The sequence below is a fragment of the Scardinius erythrophthalmus genome (genome assembly GCF_964197995.2).
Source record: "Scardinius erythrophthalmus genome assembly, chromosome: 7".
In the NCBI taxonomy this organism is placed as follows: domain Eukaryota; kingdom Metazoa; phylum Chordata; class Actinopteri; order Cypriniformes; family Leuciscidae; genus Scardinius; species Scardinius erythrophthalmus.
Window position 1 is genome coordinate 39,243,191 of NC_138227.1, and position 27,234 is coordinate 39,270,424.

General features: G+C 39.5%; 1 protein-coding gene across 1 annotated transcript in view; it reads left to right on the top strand.

Annotated features, from left to right (window-relative positions):
• The first annotated feature begins 12,621 nt into the window (after positions 1 to 12,621).
• cul3b (cullin 3b) overlaps positions 12,622 to 27,234 on the top strand; it is a 48,327-nt gene continuing 33,714 nt past the window's right edge. The window contains exons 1-4 of the mRNA XM_081370542.1: positions 12,622 to 13,085; positions 14,406 to 14,603; positions 17,007 to 17,120; positions 22,328 to 22,488. Coding sequence (XP_081226668.1) covers positions 13,023 to 13,085; positions 14,406 to 14,603; positions 17,007 to 17,120; positions 22,328 to 22,488 — 536 coding nt within the window. The 5' untranslated portion in view covers positions 12,622 to 13,022. The remainder of the gene's footprint in view (positions 13,086 to 14,405; positions 14,604 to 17,006; positions 17,121 to 22,327; positions 22,489 to 27,234) is intronic.

Below are 27,234 nucleotides of genomic sequence, written 5' to 3' on the forward strand. Positions count from 1 at the left end.
AATTGGCGAAGACAAGTCAGCAGAGCACATGGCGACCGAGTCGATCTCCATACCGAGAAAAGAGATCCTCTGCACGGGGCAGAGTTTGCTCTTCTCCCAGTTGACCCGAAGGCCCAGACGAGCTAAGTGCCGGAGCACTAGGTCCCTGTGTTCGCAAACCTGGCCTCGAGAGTGAGCTAGGATTAGCCAGTCGTCGAGATAGTTCAGGATGCGAACCCCGTGTTCCCGGAGGGGAACAAGGGCTGCCTCGACGACCTTCGTAAAGACGCGAGGAGACAGGGCTAGCCCGAAAGGGAGAACCGCGTACTGGTATGCCTGCCCCTCGAAAGCAAACCGTAGAAACGGTCTGTGTCGAGGTAAAATGGAGACAAGGAAGTAGGCGTCCTTCAGGTCGATCGCTGCAAACCAATCCTGCGGCCGTACACACTGGAGGATGTGTTTGGCCGTTAACATCTTGAACGGCAGCCTGTGAAGGGAGCGGTTCAAGACGCGCAGGTCGAGGATTGGCCGTAACCCACCGGACTTCTTCGGTACAATGAAGTAGGGGCTGTAGAAGCCGGACTTCATCTCGGCTGGAGGGACAATCTCGATCGCACCCTTCGCCAGTAGGGTGGCGACCTCCGCTCTCATGACAGGGGCATTGCCCCCGACCATAGTGAAGCGGACTCCCCTGAAGCGGGGAGGAGATATCGCGAACTGAATCGCGTAGCCGAATCTAATGGTTCTCGCGACCCAGCGGGACAGTCTGGGAAGCTCTAACCAGGCCTCCAGAAAGTGCACCAGCGGGGTCATACGAACCACAGACGTACCGTCGGTGGGGCAGCGAGGCGGAATGACCGGCACCGGCGAGGGTGGCATAGCGGCCCTGTGCGGGGGCACGGTCATAAACCGCATCCTGCCAGAGGAGGCCAGGGGAGGGCGCGCGTCCCACGGGGGCGTGCTCTGGCAGGGGTCTGGCGACAGAGGGGGGATGAGAGGAGCGTGGCCCGTGGGCGGCGCGTGCTGTCATCCACTGCCTCTTAAAGCTCAGAGAAAGAGCATCAGTTCTTTAGAACAAGATTCTCCCCCAGCCCTCCACTGGGGGAAGGAGTGGTCCTGCTCCCAACTCCCCGAAGAACTGAGCCCTAACTCCAAGCTGCCCATCTCAGGAGTGCTGCTTAGCCAGGTGTTAGCCGGCTAAGGGGCAGAGACAGGCGGTGCCAGCCTCCAGCGACCTCCTCGTGCTCGGACCGGTGAAGGCTCGAGGGAAGGAGCCGCATGGAGGTAGCGTCGGCGGGAAGCGGACTAAGCAGACCACACCAACGGATGACCGTCAGTGCATAGCCTCAGTCCGCTTCTGGAGTGATCGAAGACTGTTGGGCGCAGTCCTCAACCACACCGCCGACCAGGCTGCCCGCCTCAAGGGTGCTGCTTAGACTGACGTGGCAGTCTAAGGGGCGGAGACGGGCAGCGCCACCCTCCTGCGACTTCCTCCTACTCAGAGCTGGTGAAGGCCCGAGGGGAGCAGCCGCATTGAGGGGGCCTTGGCGGGAAGAAGACTAAGGAGACCGCACGGATGGATGACCATCGGTACAGAACCTGAGTCTGCTTCAGGTGGCCGAAGCCACACCGCCAAAGAGCTCAGCCTGGGACATGGGGGAGCTGAGAAAATTAATTCTCAGACCCTACCACATCAACCTGGCTAAGCCCATGTCTGGACCACATAGTGGACATCACCTGACCCGGGATCACGCAGGTACCGATGTCGCCCGAGAGCGAGGTCAGTAGTGTGCGTGGCGGAACAACCAGGCCGGGCATGGGAGGCATAGCGTCCCAGCATAGGGGCGTGGTTAAAATTTTCCGCGTTCTGCCAGGGTTGGCCAGGGAAGGACTAGCGTTCCACTGCGGCCGGTTCGACAGAACTCCCGGGACAGCACTGCATCGAAGGCGCAGGCGACACACAGTACTGCATGACCGTGCCACGATAGTGACGGGGAACATACAGACCATGATCACCATGCGATCGAAAGCAGCGAAGGCAGAGGACACCCGCGAGCCGCGAAAGTCACGTGGAGTCTCGCGCAGCGCAGGCGTAAGGCTCGAATCCTCGAAGCGCAAGGCCTATAGCTAACGAAACAACATAGAGTTCAGGGGACAGGGAACCACAGAAGTTATAAAGCGAGCATTGAGCTCTGCGCTCAATAGAGAATAAACATTTACAGGCTCTATCCTCCCTGCAAACCGTGGTACAGATCATAGAACTGACTGAGACGGCACCATCAGTACAGTAAAGGACCTGAGAAGTTAGCGAAGAGACTTTAGAAGAGACAAATTATAGAATTTGGCAAAAGTGTTCTGTGAAGCCCATCCTGCTGCTGAACAAATATCCCCAATAGGTACACCCCTCGCACGTCTAAGAGGAAGCCATCCCCTCCTGGAGTTGGCTTGCACACTAATGGAGCAAGTTGCATTCTGTGAATCATAAGCAAGGGGATATCGCATCCACAACCCAATGGGATTGCCTCTGTTTTGACACCATTACACCTTTAATGCGACTGGCATAACATACAAAAAGCTATTCAGAGAGTCTGATTTGCTTGGTGCGTTCAACATTGATGTGTAGAGCGAGTACAGGACAAAACGGCTGCGGAGAGGGGTTTTCCGCGACCGTAGACCCGCTCTGAGTGTAAGGAGAGAGGGTTATCACATGATTTCTGAACGGCATTGAAAGCACTTTAAGCACATAACCCTTCCTTGGTTTCAGAACGACGTAACAGTCATTAAAACTAAAGCTTAAGCAGGATTAGTTGACTGACAAAGTGTGCATGTCACCTATTCGCTTAACAGAAGCGAGTGCAGTAAAAGCACTGTCTTGAGAGAGAGAGAGAACTTTGAGCGAAACAAATTGAAGTGGCTGGAAAGGGGAGCATGCCAGGGCACTTAAGACTAGAGATAGGTCCCAAGTGGGAATTGTGGTCAGGCAAGGAGGGTTCAACCGTCTTGCGCCGTGTAAAAACTTTAATACCAGATCACTCTTTCCCACTGACTATACATCAAAACCATTATGAAAAGCTGATATAGCAGCTACATATACTTTTAGCGTATCATGCAAGCGTTTTTGCAGAAAGGACAAAATGAATAAGATCGAGCAGTTGGACTGGGCCCTCACCTCAGAAATCGTTTTAATCACCTGCTGGGTCAATGAGACTGAAGCTGGCGAACTTCATTGAGTGGCCAGACATGCAAGTCCCACAACCTCAGCATGGGGTGCCAGACTGAACCGTTCGCTGAAGATAGGAGGTCCTTCCTCAGAGGAATGGGCCATGGGGGGTCCGACAGCATTTAGAGAAGGTCAAGTCAAGTCAAGTCAAGTCATCTTTATTTATATAGCGCTTTTTACAATACAGATTGTTTCAAAGCAGCTTTACAGTGATAACAAGAAAATAAAGCAACAAAGTTTGCTTCGGCTGTACAGCAGATCTAAAGGAAAGTAGCGTCATACTCCAGCATGAGTAAGTTCAGTGATGGGTTCATTTTTGTTGTAAAAAAAGTTATTAATTTAGTTCATTTATCTATACAGCAGCTCAGTTCAGTTCTCATATAATGGTGTCAATGTAGGCAAATCAGTAATATTGTTGAATATTAAATGTCCCCAACTAAGCAAGCCAAAAGCCAAAGGCAACAGTGGCAAGGAACCAAAACTCCATCAGTGACAGAATGGAGAAAAAAACCTTGGGAGAAACCAGGCTCAGTCGGGGGCCAGTTCTCCTCTGGCCAAAGAACGAACATGGTGTGATTATAATTCAGGCAGCATCATAAGTCAGAATTCAGATGGGGATTGGTAGCATTCAAATATTCATCCAGTTCCTTTTGGTTGAAGATCGATTCATCACGCCAGTATGGAAATGAAGCTGTCCGTAGGGGTCTGTCTGGAGGCCTGTCTGGTTCTTGTGGTCTTTGTTGAGGATCAGTGCCGTTGACTGTCGACAGAGTGTGTCTGCTTCCCAAACAAGGCTAGGAAGACTATTCCAGAATTTGGGCACTAAATAGGAAAACGATCTACTGCCTGCGATTGATTTTTGATGGATGATTATCAACTGGCCAGAATTTTGAGATCGCAATAGATGTGAAGGACTATAATGCATCAAGAGCTCGCTCAAGTTCTGAGGAGATAAACCATTTAGTGCTTTGTAAGTAATTAGCCAGATTTAAAAAATGTATGAATGGATAATTGTGGATGATTCTGCTTTATGTTATGTATAAATATGACCCTTCTTCCTTAATAAACTTGAGAATGTTATGGTTCTGCATTGTCACTGTGTCTGCTTGATCATTCTCCCGAGATCTCGTGCTGCTGCTGCCACACATCACAGGGGTTAAGGTGCCTGTTTCCAACTGATGACTGATAGCTTCGAAGCTACAGATAGTCTACCTGAAAATAGACTAGGGAGCCAATGCAGTGTTGACCGAACCGGGCTGATATGGTCATACTTTCTGGTTCTAGTAAGAACTCTGGCTGCTGCGTTTTGGACCAGCTGGAGTTCATTTATTAAGCGTGCAGGGCAACCACACATAAGAACATTACAATAATCTAGCCTTGAGGTCATGAACACGTGACATGACCTAAGATGGAAAAATGCAGTTTTACAGATGCTAGAAATATGGCTTTCAAATGAAAGAACACACCAAGGTTCCTAACTGACAACGAAGACTTGACAGAGCAGCCATCAAGACGTGTTAGGTTATTACGTGCAGAGGTTTTTGGTCTAATAATTAAAATATCAGTTTTTTCTGAATTATGTAGTAGGAAATTACAAGTCATCCCATTTTTATATTAACTATGCATTCTGTGAATTTTAGTGAATTGATCAGGGCGTGAAGAAATATACAGCTGAATATCATCAGCACACCAGTGAAAACAAATCCCATGCTTCAAAAATGATATCTCTCAAGGGTAGCATGTACAGGGTGAAAAGCAACGGTCCTATTACTGAGCCTTGCAGTATTCCATACTGAACTCGATATGACATCTCTTCGTTTACTACTACAAATTGATAGTGGCCAGATAAGTCTCTGTGTCTGCATCCAATTTAATCTGAATTGGATGCATACAATATCCGATCATTTTAAAATGCTTTGTGATAATCTAAATCTTTTTCAATTGGTAGACTCACCTACTAGGCCTAACTCGAAATCTCTGGAAAAATCTACTCTAATAGATCTTGTCATTACAAATGTCCCACATAAATCCTCTTCAGTTTCTGTATTCGCAAATTATATCAGTGTTGTGACAGTAGTTAAAAATATGACTACCTCAGCAAAATAAAAAAATGATTACTAGGCGTTTTATGAAATATTTTAATGAACAAGCATTCTTATACGATCTTGCTCAAATTGATTGGGATAAAATTATTTTAATACAACATCAAATTAATACGATCTTGATTGGGCATGGCAATACTTTTATGATGGTTTTATGTTAATTATCAATAAGCACGCACCCATGAGAAAATATAGGAGTTAAATGCCGTGATAATCCGTGGTTTTCGACCGCCTTATGTGATCTCCTTCAAGAGCGGGATGCTGCATGGGCTAAGGCTAGACAAACAAATCTAAATTCTGACAGGCTGCACTTTAGGCAACTTCGAAATAAATGCACTGTGGCAATCAGAAAGGCAACACACTTGGCACATTTGCCAATTCGGTTTTTAGTTTTCATGATATAACGACATTACATGTTTGTTTTTAACTCTACCATTTATTGGAAAGTTTGATGAATGGAGACAATCTCCTTTGTCAGCTGCCATATGGGTTTGATGCTGATGTTTAATTCCGGGTTAGATCGTGGATTTCTCAAATGGGTGGGCGCTTCCAGGGTCACGTATTTAAATATATGGAAAGTACCAAATGTAGTACCAAAAGGTTATTTTCCTTTTACAAATGTATTGTTTAAGAAAATATTTCAAAGAATATTTAATGATTGCATATTCAGCATTTGTCATTTTCTGTTACCACAGATGTCCAGTTCTTCTGTAATTAAGAGATGATTGTTTTTTTTGTTTTTGTTTTTCTCTCACACTATCTGGATACAGAGTTTAAACCAACTACAGTCCAGTTACTATTCTGGTGGGAATTTAGAGTATTTAAGCCAGACCTTCTCAGCCTTTGGGGAGGAAGGGGGTCAGTGAGTTAAGCTGAGGTTGTGTTTGTGCTGTTTAAAGCAAATTTACTTTGTTCTTTGTAAGAAAAAGTGTGCACTGAGTAAAGCGTTTTTAAATATAATTTTTTTCCCCTTTAATTGATTGTTTTTTTTTTTTTTTTCGTATTCACAGACTTGTAAGTTGTACCCCAATTTTTTATTAAAATTCACTCTCTTTGGATTATTCTGGTTTACACTTGTGGAAGAAATTGTATCTTTAAGATGTGTGTGACCATCATATGACAGTAAAAGAGCACACACAAAGCTTATTGTAATATGGAATTGTATTGGAATGGTAAAGAGTGTTGGTAGGTGACAGGAGGGCCTCCACTCAAGGATAAAATATGATGAACAAGTCTAAGAATGTTCCACATATGGTCGAAAATACCATCATTGGCCTAGAAAGATGACATTCTGGGAGTCAAGACTATAAAGGAGAAAGGATACCCTCCCTTCACTGTCACATTCTGCAGCCACTCTGTGTGACTGTACAAACAACTGCTGGCCTTTTCTTGCAAGAAAATAAACCTCATCAAAGACAATTGGAAATGTTTGTTTCTTATTCAGTGATATAATTTTGTTTGCCACCACACGCCTATGGCTTCCTATCACCTCCCTTGGTCCCTAACGGCATACGTTACAACATAGACCCATATCTAAACTTTGTATTCTCTCTAAACTTTTGGAAAAATTAGTTAGCAATTGACACGGTATTTAAATAGTCATAATATTTTGTCTATTAACCAATCTGGATTCTGTAAAGGGTACAGTACGTCTACAGCCGTTTTAAAAGTCTTGAATGACATAGTGGAGTCCTTAGATGACAAGAAACACTGTGCGTGTCTTTTTATTGATTTATCAAAGGCCTTTGACACTGTGGATCATGATATGTTATTAAAAAGGCTTCGATCAGTATGACTATCAGAAAATGTAATTTAATGGTTCACTGCTTATTTATAGGGAAGAACCCAATGTGTACAGGTGGAAGGTATTCAGTCAGATCCACTGGAGGTTGTTAAGGAAGTCCCTCAAGGATCTGTGTTGGGGCCACTATTATTCAGCACACACACACACACATATATATATATATATATATATATATATATATATAGATATAGATATAGATATAGATATAGATATATATAGATATATATACAGGGTGGGCCATTTATATGGATACACCGTAATAACATGGGAATGGTTGGTGATATTAAAGTCCTGTTTGTGGCACATTAGTATATGTGAGGGGGCAAACTCCTCAAGATGGGTGGTGACCATGACATATACTAATGTGCCACAAACAGGACTTTAATATCACCAACCATTCCCATGTTATTACGGTGTATCCATATAAATGGCCCACCCTATATATATATGTATACAGTAGATATAGATTGTCTGGATTTTAATATTGATAATACAAGGTTTCATTTTTATTCAGATGATACTATTATTTATTGTTCAGCTCCCTATAAGCAGCAATCTGTGGCTTTTTTACAATCTGCTTTCAATATCATCCAAAATAAGTTTTGCGCCTTGAAGCTGGTCTTAAATGATAAAAAAACTACATTTCAAACTCATAAATTTCTTCTGAAAATACAGTCTGTCTTTGGACTTCTCAGGGGAGTCTGATTACATCAGTATCAGAGTAAAAATACCTCAGTATTATTATCGATAATGAACATTACATTTACAATAACATCACGGTTTAGTTCACATATCAAATATTTGAGGCAAAAACTCAAGAAAAAATTTTATTTTAGAAACAAGTCATGCTTCTCATTTAATGCGAAGAAGAAACTAGTTTCTGCTACTTTTTACCAGTTTTTGACTATGGGGTGAAGTCTATCAGCACGCTCCCTCTTATCTACTTGTCTCTTTGGATGCTTTGTACCATGGTGCTCTGAGATTTATAACTGATTGTAAATTTTCAACACACCATTGTGATCTATAAAAAAGGGTTGGTTGGCCTTCTTTGAATATTCAAAGAAAAATGCACTGGTATTTGTTGATATATAAAGCTATATTGGGTTATCTGCCCTTTTTTTCTTTGTTGTTTTATTGAATGGAAACTGCCTGGCAATTACTCATTACGTTCTGAATCAAATTACAACCTGTGTGTGCCTTTTGCCAGAACCGAGCTTGGTAAAACCTTTTTTAAACATGCCGCAACCTCTGATTGAAATCTTCTCCAGACTGAGATGAAGCAAAAAATGTGGTGTCTTGTAGTCAATTTAAAATTGTATTAAGTAATCTTCAGAGTAAATTAAGGGTGTGTAAATGTTTTTTTAACCAGTTGCATGGTTTATGTTTATATGTAATGAGTTTTTTTTTTCTTTTGTTTTGTATGTCGTAACTTTGATGTATAACTGTATATGCAAACTCAGCTGCCTATCTTGGCCAGGACACTCCTGTAAAAGAGATTTTAATCTCAGTGAGTCTTCTTTCTTCTCCTCTCATGATTTGAACCATGCCAATGCAATTCCACTAATGCCAACATAATTTTCCGATAGTATCCAATGCAGCACTAAGATACAGTAACACTAATAGAGAGTTCGAGTTATAAGAGCAAATATTTTGCAACTCACTGAGCAGTCTCAGTACTATGTACTCAGTACTAAATCCTCCCCCTTTGCCTTCCAGATGAGGCTCACGTTTATGTTAGACTCATTTAAAGTAATGTAATCGTCTGGTTTTTAGCCAGGTTTCTGTCAAACACAGCACATCTTATTTTCTGACCTATAATGCTGCCTGGATCATAATCATACACTGTTCGTTCGTTGGCCAGAGGACAACTGCATGAGCCACTGACTGAGTCTGGTTTCTCCCAAGGTTTTTTTCTCCATTCTGTCACTGATGGAGTTTCTGCCACTGTCGCCATTGGCTTTTGGCTTGCTTAGTTGGGGACACTTAATTTGCAACAATATTATTGATCTGCCTGCATTGACACCATTATATGAGAACTGAACTGAGCTGGACGATGACATCAAGGTTTTCTCCAGGTAAAAATGAATACGCTATCTAATCAATAAAATTGTGGCAACAGATTACAAGCAATATTATTAATTAAATGTAACAAATTACAATTGAGTAATAATTAATCAAATTAATTCCTTAAAAGTTAACCATTTAAAATGAGTAAAATGTACAACAATTTTTTTTAAACAATTTTTTTTTTTGCCAACATTGAAGACACCTGGTGTTAACAAGCAGAATCACTGAAGGAGAAAACCGTGATTTTAAGTCACCATTATGGTGATCGGTGTTTGTTTTAGTTGGCCTCTTGACCCTTTAATCATTGACTTTAGATTTTGTTTGGCTGCTGTACCTGAGTTATAACAGCCAGATGAACAAAGAGAAAAGGTGATCTGATGGTGTTGGTTGTGTTTTAACATAATCATTATTTCACAATCATTTAAACCTGAATCACTGAACTCATATAGATCCCAATTTACTTGGGAACCTAATTTACCAATTTAGGTTTACTTTATTAATTATAGCAGCACTGTTCAATCTGTTGAATCTCAGACATTTTTCTTAACAAATAATAAATAATAAAGTTAAAGAAATATCTTTTACAATTGCTCACAGATTTTATCCTGTCAAGCATTTTGTTGCAGAAATGTAGAAGTTACATTGACACATCCTGCTCTTTTTGTGAGGTTTCATCTGAAACTGTAGGTCATCCAAAAAGTGTTTTGTGATTTTTCCTTATCTTATAGACATAACAATTTTGGGTTTTATATGAATGACAAGAATCTAATCAAAGCAGGTTTTTGTATAAACCTTCTTTTTATTGGGAAGTATTATAAATGCAAATACACAAAAAGTAACCCCCGCTTTAACATCTTCAAACAACAACTGAATTTGTATTTAAACACACAATCTCAGTGTCTAATAAGTGTATAAGCTATAAAAACATCTATAATTTGTGCCATGGTTAATATTATTTCTTAATATGCTTTCATCCTCATTTTGTGGCCTATTGTTCTTCTTTATCTTTCTTTTTTTCTCTCTCTTTCTTTTCTTTCTCTTTTCCATTTCTTAGAAAACATTTACAATATCTTAATTAGGCTACTTTTAAATAATTTCTCTATGCCATAACTTGTTTAACATTTGAAAGACTGTTTGTGTGTTATTGTTTGTATCTGTTGTTTGTTAAAATTGCAATAAAAAAATAGCAATAAAAAAGTACATTCTTTATACAATGTTAACTTTTATTAGTAGGCCTACCGGTACTTTAAGAGTGACGTAGGCTAAAATAATAAGAGCAGTATTTCTTAATTTGCGTAGCTGTGTGACAGCAGGAGTCAGGACGTGTACATTCACTAAACAACGGAAGCAGAACAAAAAAAAAATAAAAAATATAGGCCTACGCGCAGCACTTGACAAAGAAACTTGCATGCATGAGAAAATAAAGCGCAGGACGTGCTCAGACCTGAAGCGCGCGCGCACACGCCGTTCAGACAGCATACGATCGCGACTTCAGTTCTCTTTCGCGGATTATTAGGTTTGAATAGTCAAAATGATATGTAAAAATGCACGTCCTGGCGAGTACTCACGTAAACACAGTCGGCTATGTCTTTAGTGAACGTAAACCGTTTGTAAAAAGAAATCGTACATGTTCCAATGTAGCCTATTGGATACGTGCAGGTCTTAAAGGGCCGGACCGGCAGCGTAATATTCTGTGTGATTAATGTTAATCCAACAACAAAAGAAAATAGACAGTCACCCAATGCTTGACTGAATACATTTAATCTATTTATTAAGAATCAGTCTATAGCTAATTTATAGAGTGAAGACATTATTTTTTCAGCTACAGAAGGTCTATTTAGCTTTCAAAAAAGAAATTAAGCACTGTTTATTTTATTTGTCTCTTATAGTATTTGTCATATTGTTTATAATTTGCTTTTTTGCTTATTTTTAATAACAAAGATACAATTAAATTAAATATCTATATTATAATTATAAAATTACATTTTTAAAAATATTAAATGACTCGTATCATGAAATAAGATTTTGGTCATCCCAACCTGTTCAGAGTTGTGAAAGGTTTTAAATGTTAGCATGATTGATAATAATGTGATTGTTGCAAACATCTCGGTAAGGACGTTCACACTGACATGTAATTATTATTATTACTATTATTATTTTTAATAAAGGGGAGGGAATGGTCATAAAGCAGGGCAGGAACATGCTGGTCATTTGAGTGTTTAGCTTTTTAAAATTAATTTATAAAACAATGATTTGTAAGTTCTGTCATATTTTTCAATTACTTTTACTGTTTTAGTTTTTTTTTTGCCATGGTATCGATTCAGTATTGGTATCGAGGTATTTTGGTCTGGTAGCTTATCGTATCGAAGTCATAATTTTGGTATCGTGACAATATTGCATGGGCCATCTCTCGTCACAAGCATGCATTTTGGTCGCCCAAAATGCATGCACATATAGGTTACACACAGACTCCAAGCGTCTCCAATTAACATATGCATGTTTTTGGATTGTGGGAGAAACCCATACAGACACAGGCAGAAACTCCAGCCAGAAAGGCCTCCTGGAATCGGGCCCTTCTCGCTGTGAGGCGACAGCGCCACCCACTGAATCTGAAGGCTTCTATTGGGTCGTTTGAAAGATCCAATAGAAGCCTTTAAATTCGTGAGCAGAAGTTGTGTTGAAAACGCCATGAATTTCAGTGTGTGCTGTTGATTAGTATTGCATTATTTGGAGTAAATTATTATCGTTGCTGAAGACAGCGTTGTCACGTGATACTTACTTTTCCCAGTGCCTGTCCAAATGGACCAATTACAGTTGTTTGTGTTTAATGGATAAATTAAGACATGCTATTTATAGCAATTGTTGGGACAGATTTCCATTTGTAGCAGCTACTAATCTTTGTAAATGTTAGCCTAGGTGTGCACCAACCCCTCGAATTAGACAAAATGACGAGAATATGACTCAAAAAGGAGCATTTCTGGGCGGTCAAGCGCCTCCTTGAGGAATGCAACTTTGTTACTGCAGGGGTTTGCAATCCACGGACCCCCAAATATGATCATCCCCGTGTGAGGGACCCCCACCCTAAAATGTACAAGGCATCTGTCTTTTATAAACATCCAGTTTTTATACACATTAAAACTTAATATTATAAAATTACATCTAAAATTATTTTTTGATGATTTAATATTAGTCAAATTAGTATTTATTTATATTAATATATAAAATATTATATTTTATTTCATTTATTTTAATCTAATTTAATCTATTTAATAGATAAACAACGAACTCACCATTATTATTTTAATAAAAGTATTTATTTATGCATTTATTTAGAACTAATTCATTGTTTTACGCATTTATTTATTTATTTATTTATTATTATTATTATATATTTTTTGTCATTTTTCTCTCTAGCCTTGTCACTCCCTTGCAGTCCCCTGGGGGTCAGCAGACCCCAATTTAAAAAATCCTAACTTATAGGGCACAGTTTTTAGCCAATAACATTTACTTAATCCGAAATACAGTTATTAATTAAGTACAAGTTTCGAAAATATTGAGGGCTACCTATATTTAATGGGCTATGTCATATTATGTTAAAGAATCTTCAAATGTCAAGTATAAGATCTCGCGTGAGTTCACCTCAGTGTTGAGAATCTGTGAGAGTTGCGCGTCCGCCATCACTAGAGCCCGAAAGTAGCTGAACGCGTAGCGGTTGTCAACAAGTCCGAAGAGTGAGACTCGTAAAGAAGGTCAAGTGGGGGCTCAGCGCTACCTCAGTATACGTGTTCCCCGTCTTTTGTCAGAGAAGACTTTCATGTGAAAGGAGACAACGGCGGGGAATAAACCAGACATGTCAAATCTCAGCAAAGGGGGCACTAAAAAAGACACCAAGATGAGGATACGAGCCTTTCCTGTGAGTATGAGCGTTCAGAGCCGGCGGGACATTCACTCGAGCTCCGGGGATGCAAGCAGACAGGCCTATGTGAACAAATCCCTTCACACTGCCTCGATGTTTTCCCAAATCCCACAAATAATCAAATGACCATCATGAGAGGAGTGTCAGATTGATCTAGGTTTAGAATCTCTTGCGTTGTTTTTTGTTTTTGGTCATAATGACACAGCCCAACGAGCCTGTTAGCTGGCTAACCTGTTTAACAGCAGTAAGTTAGATAATCATAAATAAATGCGCGATGACCCAAATACAATGCTTTTACTGCAGAGGTTCCTTCAGTGAGCATATACAATCACCGGTCACTTTGAGTTAACACTAATCTAAAAGATTTGCTCTAGTAATGTTGTTTTTGGCAGGTTGATTTGTCTATGATAACTTTTTCCATGATGTATCGTTTACTTGTGTATGTCACACATGACCAGCGCAAATGCATCTGTGATGTGACACGCTTTTAGAGAGCGTTGAGTTATTGCTAGCGAAGAAACAAGTTCACTAGCACTAATGCTGCAAGAGTGTTTGTGATGTTTACAGTTGGCCTGGTCTAAAGAGTCAATACTGTAAACCCAAAATAAACCGATCCTGACGAGCATTCTTGTTCTGAATCACATCTATTGATTTGTTCACAACTGTTTGAGCTGAATATTCAGGTTTTAAGATACTCAAACATTGAGACGACTCCCCTTTATCACCTGTTGGCCAAGACTTCTGCACTGCCTCAGTAGACTATGGATATGGTCAAGCTACAATGTATGATCAATCAAGTTTTGTCCAATCAAACAAATACATTGATATTGTATATTTTCTTAGAACTAACTTCTCTGAGCCATCGCCTAAAGTAGAGTAACCATATGTTACTCATAGTGTATCATATTAACTATGGCCATTTTCATCATGACAACCAGAAAATGCAATGGCACAGTAATTTTGTCATTTCGTGAAATGTACTGCGTGACAAGGGTGTTTGTGTTTTCTTTCTTTATGGAAAAAAAGCGCTTTGTCTGTTGTTGTTTTATGTAATGCAAGCACATTCACACATTTGTTTACATTGTGTATTCATTTAATGTCTAATTTAGCTTAGATTCATAATCTGTAGCCAATTCAAGGTTATGCTGAGTCATCGCAAGAGGAAGGTACTGCTTCTGTAAGCCTTATGAATTGATGCTTTATATTTTGAATCGGGCAACCTTAATTATCACATTACTTTCAAAAGTTGAGCAACTTGTATCACCTTTTCTCTCTTAATGTTTTTTCCCCACTTATTTTATCTCCACCTGATTACAGATGACCATGGATGAGAAATATGTCAACAACATCTGGGATCTCCTGAAAAATGCCATTCAGGAGATCCAGAGGAAAAACAACAGTGGGCTGAGCTTCGAGGAGCTCTACAGGAACGCCTACACCATGGTCCTTCACAAACACGGAGAGAAGCTCTATACAGGCTTGAGGGAGGTGGTCACAGAACATCTCATCAACAAAGTAAGAGCCATATGTCTCTATCTTTCCTCTTTTCCACCATGAGGGTGCTGGTGTCTGATCTGGTACCGTTCTGTGCATTTTCACAGTTCGTAGATCCCCTGGCCGAGTCCTGGATCTGGCACAAGAACTGATACATGTACATTTATGCATTTAGCAGATGCTTTCGTCCAAAGTTCATGCATTTACATGCAATGTTATCATATGGCCTTGGTGTTGCTAAGGCATAAAAAAAAAAATTAGTTTGGTTCCGGTTTCCGACCGACCCTGTCAATTTATGTGCGACCCAAATTTATTTTATGAGCTTGGGGAAGAAATAATACAAATGAAATAAATACACAAATAAAAAACTATAATTTACGTTTTTGTACACGGTGCTGCGTGACGTAAGCGGTACTACGTGACGTTAGCAGGTTCCAGCTCACCACGCCCTCCCTTGGTACGAGCTACCACGCATAGTATTGCATCAGTTAGGATAGCTTCAAGTTAGCGTAGATTTATGGAAAAGCTGATGGAAAAGTCCAGTGGTGCGCAACTTTCTGTTTCTGACACTCTTCTGAAGAAATTAGGTCAAACATTATTAACGTGTTCTCCAGCAGCCGTTCAGATTTCACAGAGACAAGAGAACTGGTTCCGTATTTTTCTTCTGCTATTCATTGTCCTTTCGCAAAAATAATTAGAAATTAGAATAAAGATAATCTGTCACATTGGCGGTGAATGTGTGTGTTGGTCTGCAGATACGTTAACAGACATTCACTCAAATGAAAATGTTTTGACTCTGAACATTTGTCTTGGTGTGAACAGGCATTATTGGATTAATGAAATAAGAACGACTCTCTTAAGTGGGTTTGAGGTGTGATTTTTAATGTATGTCGTGTTTAAGTTGAAAAAGAAAGAACAGTGCTTCATTAATGAATTGCACCACAGGGTTCCAGACTAACTTTTTGCCTTGGTTGCACTGGTGCGCCTAACTTTTTTATTTAGGTGCACCAGCACAAAATTTGGGTGCACCCAAATTTTTCCTCGGCTGTATCACCTTTAACGCCACAATTTTAAGGTCACCTTTTTTATCACGCTCTATACACATTCATATATATTATGTAAATGAATTTAAACAAGAAGGTGTAGGTAAAAACTTTTATTTATTTTTTTGAAGCACAATTATTAACGGTATTCCTACTCTTACCGATACTGCTTATCGATACAGTACTTTAACTGTATTCTTATGGTTCTTTTTGTTTTATATATAATAAACAAAGATAAACAATAGATAAACAAAAGATAAACAATTAAACAAAGATACACTTTATATAGGCCTACACAGTGCTTTAATTTCAGGAAGACCTACTACTGTTCAGGCATGGTCTAAAAAGAAATCTAATAAAGTAATAAAATGTAAAACACTGTAAAATTTATCATAAATAGATTAATGCTTATTAAAGCTGAAGTTATTCTTTCAAGAGCTGTGAGTGATTTTTCTCTTGTTGTTTGATTTGCAGTAATGGCGCAATCGTCAGCATGTTTATTAGACTGCGGCCCCTTTAAGACCGGGTGCAGATCTAATAGGCTACTGATGCACCATATTCTCATATTCCAACTATTTCCATAACTACGTCCATTTAAGACATAAACTGTTTTTAGTGAATCTCAAAGCCGGTAATTTTGACACGCTTTTGTGTACAATTGATCGTTTAGACGCGCACAATCTGCACATGAAACCGAAAGTATAATTTGCTTGTCTCGGTCTGTTTCGGAGCGCGCGCCGCCATGCAAACAACATCTCTTGCGCAGATTTGTGTGTTTTTAATAGCTCTTTCAATTATTAAACGCGTCCCGCAATTTAGCAACAGTAGCTAGACTGCATTTACAACAATCACCGATCGTGCTGATTCTGATTCTGAGTGTTAGGGAGAAATGACAGCGTAATGCTGCGAAGGGAAGAAGTTGCGCGTAGTTAGATAGTTTTTAATGGTTTTACCTCAATATGTTATTTTTTATAATCTTTGGAAGCCGGAATTTAAAATAAAATCAGACTAATATAACAGACCTTAAGTGTAACCAGGCTACGTTTGAATGTTTAATTCTGTCCTCCGTCGTCACTCATTAAGCAGGGCTGTCGTGTTGTGCGAGCTGAGGCATCGCGTGAGAGAAGAGTGTGAGTTCCGTCAAAGGAGAACAAACGCCAACAAACGTTCGTGGAGAGGCAGCGGATGCGAGGACGTTAGGTGCACCGGTGCGACCTAGGAAAAATGTTAGTCGCACACTTACAAAATTTGGTCGCATATGCGACCAAATTGGTCGCACTCTAGAGCCCTGCACCAAGTTGGGTTTCTGCTTGCTGGGTTGATATGAATTAGCAGGTTGTTTATCCTTTCCTTATATAATTTTTTGTTTGTCCTTTAAAAGGTACGCGATGATGTGTTAAAATCCCTGAATAACAACTTTCTGCAAACACTGAATCAAGCCTGGAATGACCACCAGACGGCCATGGTGATGATCAGAGACATCTTGATGTACATGGTGGGTCCTCATGGCAACCTTTCATTGTGTGTTGTTTGATTTTTGTCTTGGTACTTGTCTGTGTGAATGTTAGCTTATTACAGGGTTTGCAAGGCATCACTGTATTGATAATTCCTCAAAAATTCTGGTTAGGTGCATCATTTTCTAGTTGTAATTCTCATTTCGTTCGAAACCTCTTGAGATGCCCCTTGTCACGGCACTTTGTGTGCGACTGTAAACAAGAAACATGAACCAAACTGGACCAGGAACAAAAAAGACATTCTTCGAAAAGAACACAGAATTTAACCTTCCTTGATTTTTTTCCACTCTGGCTCTGTAGAATTACACAGTATGTTCCTCATGAATTTAATTACCTTTGATTTAATTTTCGATTAAAACAAACTCTGCTGCATGTGGTTCATGTAAATCAACCAAAAACAGGAAGATGAGACTTTAAAAAGGACACAATGCTCACGCATGTCGTTTTTTCTCGTCATAGTCGTGATGTTGCCATCAGTTCGGTACAGGCAGATCTTTTGTGTCTGTGTGACGGAGGGATTCCTGACGCTGTTTTAACTCTTTTACACATTTTTTAAGCTCTTCACGAGTGCTCAGCTGGTCAAAATACCATCACATGCAGACTACGCACATACAGCGAGAGCATTTAGTCACACAGCACACAGCATTGTTTTGGATGCTCAGTAAGTTCTAGGGGTGGAACGGTACACAGAAGTCACGGTTCGGTTCATACCTCGGTTCAGACATCACGGTTTGGTACAATGGAGGGAAAAGCAAAACGAAAATGCAGAAGGCTTGTGCATGTCTCAGGCTGTACCACCAATGGAAAATAAATTACTTAAGCCTTGTATTTTTTAAAATAAATTTTATTAATAAAGTAAAGGCATAGAACCAGTTTATTTGTAGTGCACTGACAATAGTTTTATATAATTAGTTTATTAATTAAATTAATAAAAAGACAAAAAGACCTTATTTGGTAATTGTACCTGAATGAATTGAAAATTAATTTGCTATATTTCAGATAAATATATTTGTTTTACTTAAAATTTTAATTAACAGTAACTTAAACACTTTGCAGTTTGAATGATGTCCTGTATAAACAAAATGACGGAGTGTGTTTTTATGTTTCCACTGTTCGATCGCGCGCCACACACACACACATACACACACACACACACACACGCACACAAATATAAGTAGATACTCCAGCATTGCAATCTTTACATCGCAGCCTGCTTCAGAGCTAAGGCGGCGCTACAGATTAGGTGTCCCTAAAGAACCCGCGTTTCTAACATTAGTTACGCATTACATTAATTAATTTGCACGCGAGTTTTATTTTTATACCGTGTATTCTCCGTGTAAATTTATAGGGCTGGGTAACTATTGACACAAATTTCACAATTCGATTCGATTTCGATTCACAAGCTTGCAATTCGATTCGATTTCGATTACGATTCGATTCGATTCAATTCAATATCGATTACTTTGGATATCAGGTTCAATATATGGCAAATTTTCTCAAGGAAAACAAATCTCTTAACTAATGCTGTAAACCATGGGAGTCAGTTGTAGCCTGTATAGGCTTCATTATAGCCTACTATAATATTGAAGTTAAAAATTAACTGATTTGTATACAAACACTTAAAATACACTTTTTATTTTTATAATAATAAAGTTATATGAAATTATATAAAATTTTAAATGATGGCTGTCATAAAAAAACTTTCCAGATTTATTCAAACATGCATTAAATATTGAAGAACATTAAAAATTATAATGAATATATAATATGGTGCATATATTTAACAAAATGCTCCTCTCTAGAGTTAACTTTTCTAGCTGACTAACGTTATGGTCACTGGATATGTTTTTTCTGAGGTAAATGTGACGTTACATGACATTGTTTACTAACGTCTTTGCACGGTTGAAACACTGATTGAGCGATTCCATGAGACATGATACGGACTTCGATAAGTTGTACTCTATCTTTTAACACACTTTCAGATGCTCATTCATGTTTATTTCGCTCTGTAACTGGTGTTATTAAGGCGGAAGAGTTGCTTCCGTTGCTTCTCTTGAGCTGAGCTGCGTCGGAACGATCTCACGCCACAGCGCCAAAACGGTAATTATGTTTTTGAATTTCGGAAGAAAATGGACGTAATTTGAAATCTGAGACTTTGTTTCATATCAATAATAACAAAGCACAAAGATTATTGAGATTTATTGGATGGGATGTGCGCAACAATGATCCATTCATTCATCAACTGAAAACAGGATGACTAATCAATTCTTGGGATTTAAGAATCGATATTGTTTCATAAAAATGAGAATCGATTAAAATCGAGAAATCGATATTTTTTACCCAGCCCTATAAATTTATGCACCGAACCGTGACGCCCGTACCGTTTTCGGTTCAATACGAATACATGTACCGTTTCACCCCTAGTTCCGTCTCAAAATAGGCAATACGTCATAAAAGCCGACCAATCAGGTTGTGAATGTATTTAAATTGAACACTAAGCAGACCAGGACTAAATTATTATTATTTTTTTTGTTACGGACCAAGACGAACCGAACTACATTTGTGAACACACTCTTATTTTTTTTTGGAGTGAAATGGTTACTACGGACGTTGCTGTAATGCATAACAGAACACTTAATAAATTAGGCAAAAATAATTGATGACAAAGGTAACTAAAAGTGATTGTTCACCTAAAAATTTAAATTATCTCATCATTATCTCGCACTCATGCCATCCCCAATGTTTATGACTTTCTTTCTCCAGATAAGCACAAACACATTTTTTTTGGAAATTAATATGTCTGTTTGAGGCCATATATAATGTCGTCACATTATTATTATTATTATTATTTATATAGCGCTTTTTACAATACAGATTGTTTCAAAGCAGCTTTACAGTGATAACAGGAAAATAATGCAAAAATGTTTGTTTCCAGAAGAAAATAGCATCACAGTCCAGCTTAAGTAAGTTCAGTGATGTTTAATTTTTGTTGTAAAAAAGTTATTAATTTAGTTCATTTATATATATAGTGCTCTGTAGTAAACCGTGATGTCATCGTCCATCTCAGTTCAGTTCTTGTATTATGGTGTCAATGCAGGCAGATCAATATATTGTTGAATAATATTGTTGAATATTAAATAATGCAAGTGAATAGGTGCCGCTCAGCTGACATTTGAAAAACCACAGACTGCGATCATGACTAGGGAATCAGGATGTCGTGATTATCCAATTTCAGGATTAACCGCAATTAAAATGAGCATATTAAACCGTAAGGATTTGGAAGCGATGGTTAAAAACCGAAAGAGAGAAAAAAACAAACATGAAAATTAGTCTTTCAGACTGGGGATCAATTACTTGTGACACATGTGCTCGCCTCTGCCTGGATGCTGTAAAAAAAATAAGTAAATTTTTACATGAACCTGCAGGTCGCACATGCGCATACATTTTTTTTGCGGTGATTAGTTTATCCACAAGGTGCCAACCGTGCCCTGGGGGTGTCGATTCACAAGGTAGTCGAATTAAAACTGCATGAAAAGACCAGACCATAACGCATGCAAGCTACAGCGTCAATGGAGGCTTACATTGACAAGAGATTGTGTGAAGACTGAAGAGGTTAGAAAGTACCCTCATTTGTACAACTCTAGCATGAAAGAATACAAAGATATTTACATGGGTTGCAACTCGTGGTGAGAGATTGCTCTTGAGATCGAATGTCTGTGTACAAGTATGAGTCAAAAGAAGTATACTTTGCAAGGCTGTGCGTTCCACTTTGCGCATATGCATAAAAAAACGAAGAGTACTTTCTGCTTAAAGCTTACAAACATTGTAAATATTACGTGCCTTGTTTTTCATGTCAAAGTTGTATTGAGCGAGTGGTGTGCCAAAACTACATCTACAGCTGTGCGCTGAGCAATGTAGACTGCTTCATTGATTATAAATGTGAGTGAAAGCTTGTGGTGATCTGAAGCCATTTGCATGTGTTTTTGATCCGTTTATCTGTGTGGATTCATTTACTCATTCAACCTTCATGCTTTAGTAGTGACATTTTTTGGAGTGAGTAAATGATTACAGAATTGTAATTTTTGGGTGAACTGTACCTTATACAACTGCAGCAATGCAACTCCCTCCTAAGATAATGACTAGAAATCAACTTCTGTTCCATTTGATAAAATCGTTCAGTTGGCGAGTTGGGATCTTGTGACTGTGGCAGGGATGAATGCGCTCCTGAAGAACTCATCTTTTCTTTAGCAAATGCAAAGCCACGTTTCATACGCGATTATACATGGAATTTTTGTAACCACAATTTTTTCTGGAGTTCACATAAACCTTCTCCAGAACACAAGAGGGGTTGAGGCCAAACAAGATTGGACACCGTTGACTTTCATTGTGTGGACAAAAACTAATGAGACATTTTTCAAAATATCCTTTGTGTTTCTCAAGAAATAAGGTCATGCATGTTTGGATTAACATGAGGGTAAGTAAATGATGACAGAACTGTCATTACCGGGTGAACTATCCCTTAAAAAAAGATGCAAAAGTATCATACAATAATCACGTGCGACTTGTGCCTTGTGTTCCAAGTGAAGACATGATATGGTTTGGTGAAAAACAAACTGAAATGTTATTTACTTTTATCTAAATATATAATAATAATGATAATCTTAGCCATTTTTCTCCTGTGCGTATTCATAAGAGTTTATGAGAGCAGCGGTTAGCGCCCTCACGCCTGTTGCCTTGGCTTTTGGCTTGCTTAGTTGGGGACATTTAATATTCAACAATATTATTGATCTGCCTTACTTAAGGTGGACGATGATGCAATTTTCTTCTAGAAACAAACTTTGTTGTATTATTTTCTTGTTATCACTGTGAAGCTGCTTTGATGCAATCTGTACAAGCGCTATATAAATAAAGGTGACTTGACGTCTAGGAAAAGCACACAAGCGCACCATTTTGAGAAATCATGATTAATAAAAGCAGAACAAAAATTCCTGATCAACTTCACAGTAGCTCTTCTTTTGCTGCCTCGCAAGCACTTGAATTTCTTCCAGGAACTGCAGATGTATTTTAGTTTCTCCTACTGGGTGGTTGTGCATGTTTCCAACTAATTTGACTGTTGCTTGGAGAAGAGCTTTATCTCCTTTATTAGCTTTATCCCTCTCTCTCTGTCTCCCCTTCTGTCTTTGTATAGGACCGGGTGTATGTTCAGCAGAATAATGTAGAGAACGTCTATAATCTAGGTCTCATCATCTTCAGAGACCAGGTGGTTCGATATGGTTGCATTCGGGACCATCTAAGGCAGACCTTACTAGACATGATTGCCCGTGAGAGAAAAGGAGAGGTGGTGGACAGGTGGGTGTCTTCTTGTTTTGGTCTACTCTACACATGATGTGTGCTTGCATGGCAGATATAGACCATGCAGAAATCTGTGTGTAATTCATCATAGCAATATGTCGGTACACTATATATATATATATATATTTTTTTTTTTTATTGATCAAACCCTACATTTGCAAAGTTCTTCGCCAAGTAGATTTTATACATCCTGATGTGAGCCCCATATGTGCTCTCTTTGCTGTTCCCTTTTTGTTCACACACAACATCAAAGCATGAGCCCCTGGCTTGGAAGGTCTGAGTTTAAACCCTCGAATGGACTGGGGTGTAAAAAGTACTGAGAAATTTAACATAAAATAGGTAATATGCAGAATTATATATTGAAATATTAAAAGTCAAACTTGCCATAACACTTGAGTGAGGACAAAAAAGAAATTCCACAATTTATTGTACTTAATTCTATTTTCTAGGGCTGTTTTCGACTAAGGATTTTCATAGTCGAATCTGATTCGTTAGATTTTGCCGTAGTCGACTGATAGTCAAACCTTTTTTTTTTTTTCTTTTTTTTTTAGATAGCAGCTAGATTTTTTCTATTTCAAACAAAAGAGCTAAAAAACACATATATATCACACATATATCATAACATTTCATAAACATGAGGAGCAATATGAGAGAGAAATTTGGTAATCGTGGTTTAGGTAGCCTACATTAAACCACGTAAAGCTTTTTCACGCCCATGAGAACCGCGTGGAGTCAACTCACAGCCGCTCCGCAGCCCTGCTGAAAATGTGAAGCAGATTTTTGAATTATTTATTTACATTAGTAAGCTACAGGACATCGTCTTTCAAAACATGACCTGCGCGAAAGCGAAAAAATAAAATAAAAATGGTACCCAGCCCTTCTGAAAATGCGAATGCGTCTCTGTCCCGAGCACATTTCAAACCAAACTGACGCCCATGTATTCGACTATGAGGTTCATAGTCGAATCAGACCTCTCCGAATCGAATCGTCGAATCCTCGACTATTAGAAGTCAGCCCTACTATTTTCTATTTATTATGTATTTTTTAATGGACTCTTTAATCTTTAATTAAATCAAGAAGTAGAGGGGTTTGTTTCATTAAAGGGATAGTTCACCAAAAAAAATTACATTTCTGTCATCATTTACAGAGAGTCAGGTCGTTCCAAATCTGTATGACTTACTTTCTTCTGTGAAACACGAAATAAGATATTTTGAGAAATGTCTTGGTGTTTTTTGTCCATACAGTGGAAGTTAATGGTAAAAAACTGTTGGATTACCAACATTCTTCAAAATATCTTATTTTGTGTTCCGCAGAAGTAAGAAAGTCATAGAGGTTCGCAACGACAATAAGGGTAAGTAAATACGACAGAATTTTCATTTTTGGGTGAACTATAATTTCAAAATGTCTTTATGGTGTAACTATCTCGCCTTTTTATTTCATAGACTATAAGTTACATAAAAGGGGGATTCACTTTTGCTTATAGTTGTGTTCAAATTAAATACGAGTCTCAATAAGGGAGTGAAAATGAATAGTATGTATTAAAAATGAATGCTACTGATAACAATAGACATACTGATGGAACCCAAAACAACATTTCATATAACCAAGCTCAATACTGTAAACAAACAAATAAACATATCAAACTCAAACCCAAAACACAAATAAACAAAACAGGCGACATGAGGTATGGAAGGTGTAACTGCAGTATGAGAAGAGAAATACAGTCTGTAACGCAAATCTTCTTATCTGAATGTTGGTAGAAAGTCCCAGTCTTTGCAATGTCCCAGCAGGCAATCAAGATAGGCAATCAGTTCAAATAATTCCACTGGTGTAATCCAACACAGGTAGCATAATCCAACACAGGAAAAGTATATCTCATCACAACTCTTGTTTCTCTTCTAAAGCTCCATTACAGAGTCCTCTGTGAGCTTCTCTGCAAACATCCTTAACCCAATGGGTTTCCACCTCTTTTTCCCCCCAACAAACCCCAAACCATCACCATGCTTCCCTCATTTCTCCCTCTATCTCTCCCAATATTTAAACCATTTCCTCCTTTTGTTGCCCTCTTGAGGCCAGGATGAACACTTTCATCCTTGTAACAGGGTAACTGTTACATACTTCCCCCCTCACTGGAAGAGTTTACCATACCATAAAAAGGTTTTAAATTTTGTACGTGAAATTTGTCAAAAACCAGAGGGGCATCCAGAAATGAAATTGAATAATTTACAGGACCCAACCGTTTACAAACTTTGGCTGGACCCTTCCATCTTGCTGCCAATTTTGCCATATGACCTTCCTCTGCCCTGGACAAAGGGTGAGCCCTAACCCATACCAGATCTCCTTCTTGAAAATCCTCCACTTTCCTCCTTTTGTTGTAGTTCCGCTTCTGTTTATGCTGAGCTCTTTCAACATTCTCCTTTACAGTTTCCACAAGCTGTCGTTGTTTCTCCAATAGCTCATAGGTAGGGCTGTCAGGTTGAGGTGGTGTTGGTATAGCTCTTTCAAGAGGTCCCTTGAGAGGACGCCCAAGAGCAATCTCTGCTGGAGTAAACCCCGTACTTTCTTGCCAAGCGGAGTTTATGGCAAATCTGAAATTTGGCAACCACCTGTCCCAGTGTCGATGGTGATCTTTTACATACGATGCCATCATCGTTTTCAAAGTACGGTTAATCCTCTCAGTCAAATTGGTCTGCGGGTGGTAAGCAGTGGTCAGCTTTTTAACTACTCCCCATTGTTGACATACTAGGGTGAGGAGACGAGATGTAAATTGAGCCCCTCGATCGGACACAAGGTAGGCAGGGGTACCCCAGCGAGTAAAGATCTCCTCAACCAAGATTCTTGCCACTTGTGGTGCTTTAGCTTTCCGCATTGGGAACATTTCCACCCACTTGGAGCAGTAGTCCACCACCACAAGCAGGTATTCATGTTGTTTAGTACTTCTGGGAAATGGTCCCATAAAATCTACACCCAGCATATGCCCAGGCTCCACCACTGGGGTTGACTGTAACTGCCCAGACAATTTAGTGACTGAGGGTTTGTATTGTTGGCATACTTGGCAGTCTCTACAATAATTCCAGACATCTTTGCGTATACTTGGCCAGTACACCACTTCTAGCAGCCGTAGGAGAGTTTTCATCCTTCCAAGATGCCCACTCAAAGGACTATCGTGAGCAAACTTCAAAATTTCCTCCCGGAAAGATGTCGGAATGACTAACTGAAACTTATGTCCCTGCTGCTGACTTGGCACACTACGGAATAAATATCCATTTTCATTGGTGTAATGTATTTTTGAAAGGTCACGGTCAATTTGAGATGTAACTTTGTCCATCATTTCTTTGACTTCATGGTCTTTCTGTTGTGCTTCAGCTAATCCATCCCAGTCAATCTGAAGGCTTGCATAATTATCCGACACTTTCGGGGCTCTGCATACAACAAGCATTGCTGGAGAAGTTATGTCATCCTTACTTCTGGACAAGGTATCAGGTACGATATTACATTGCCCTTTCCGATACTTTACCTCAAAGTCAAAACTCTGAAGCCGAATGGTCCATCGTGTTAGTCTGGAGGAAGGTTTTGGATGGTTGAAAACCCAAGATAGAGCTGCATGGTCGGTGATAACCTCAAAGCGTTGTCCTTCAAGGTAAGGTCGCCACTTTTCCACGGCCCAGATTACGGCGAGGCACTCCTTCTCAGAGACTGAGTATGCTCTTTCAGCACCATGTAGTAATCTGGACGCATATGCTACAACATGTTCCTCGCCTTCATACTCCTGGGTCAACACGGCTCCAAGACCCACTTGACTAGCATCAGTCTGAACTCTGAATGGTCTGTAGAATTCTGGAGGACTCAACACTGGAGCTATGGTAAGTGATTGCTTTATGTCGTCAAAAGATTTCTGACACTCTTCAGACCAGACCCACATGGCGCCCTTTCGCTTCAAGGCATGCAAAGGTGCGGCTCTCTCAGCGAAACCAGGGATGAATCGCTGATACCATCCAGCTAGGCCAAGAAATCTCTGTACATCTTTGAGTGACTGAGGGGTTGGGAACTCCCTCACAGCTCTCACCTTTTCTGGATCCGTCTTCACACCTTCAGCGGACACCACATGCCCCAAAAATACAAGGGATTTCTGAACCAGGTTGCATTTCTTGAGGTTAAGTGTTAAACCTGCTTTCTGAAGACATCTGAAAACTTGTGAGAGGTGTTCTAGATGTTCCTCTTCACCCTTAGAATAAACAACGATGTCGTCTATATAGACGAAACAACACTTCCCTTTTAAGTCTTTCAGCACAATCTCCATCAACCTTTGGAAAGAGGCAGCAGAGTTTTTCAGGCCAAAAGGAAGACGGAGGAATTCATAAAGCCCTGAAGATGTAACAAATGCTGTCTTGGGAATACTGACTGACTCCATATCCAGTTGCCAGTATCCACTTTTCAGATCCAAAGTGCTGAATACTTTGGCTCCATGCAGTGATTCTAAGATCTCTAGGATTTGAGGCATGGGGTAGCAGTCCAGGTAAGTCTTTGCATTTAGACCCCTGTAATCGATACAGAATCTTGTACTTCCATCTTTCTTTGGTACCAGCACTACAGGAGAGGCCCAAGGAGAGACAGATGGACGAATAATACCTTTAGTCAGCATGTCTTGAACTTCATGATCTATAATCTGTTGTCTCTCTCTTGAAACCCGATATGGCCTTTTCCTGATGGGAACTTCATTATGTGTAATGATGGAATGCTTCA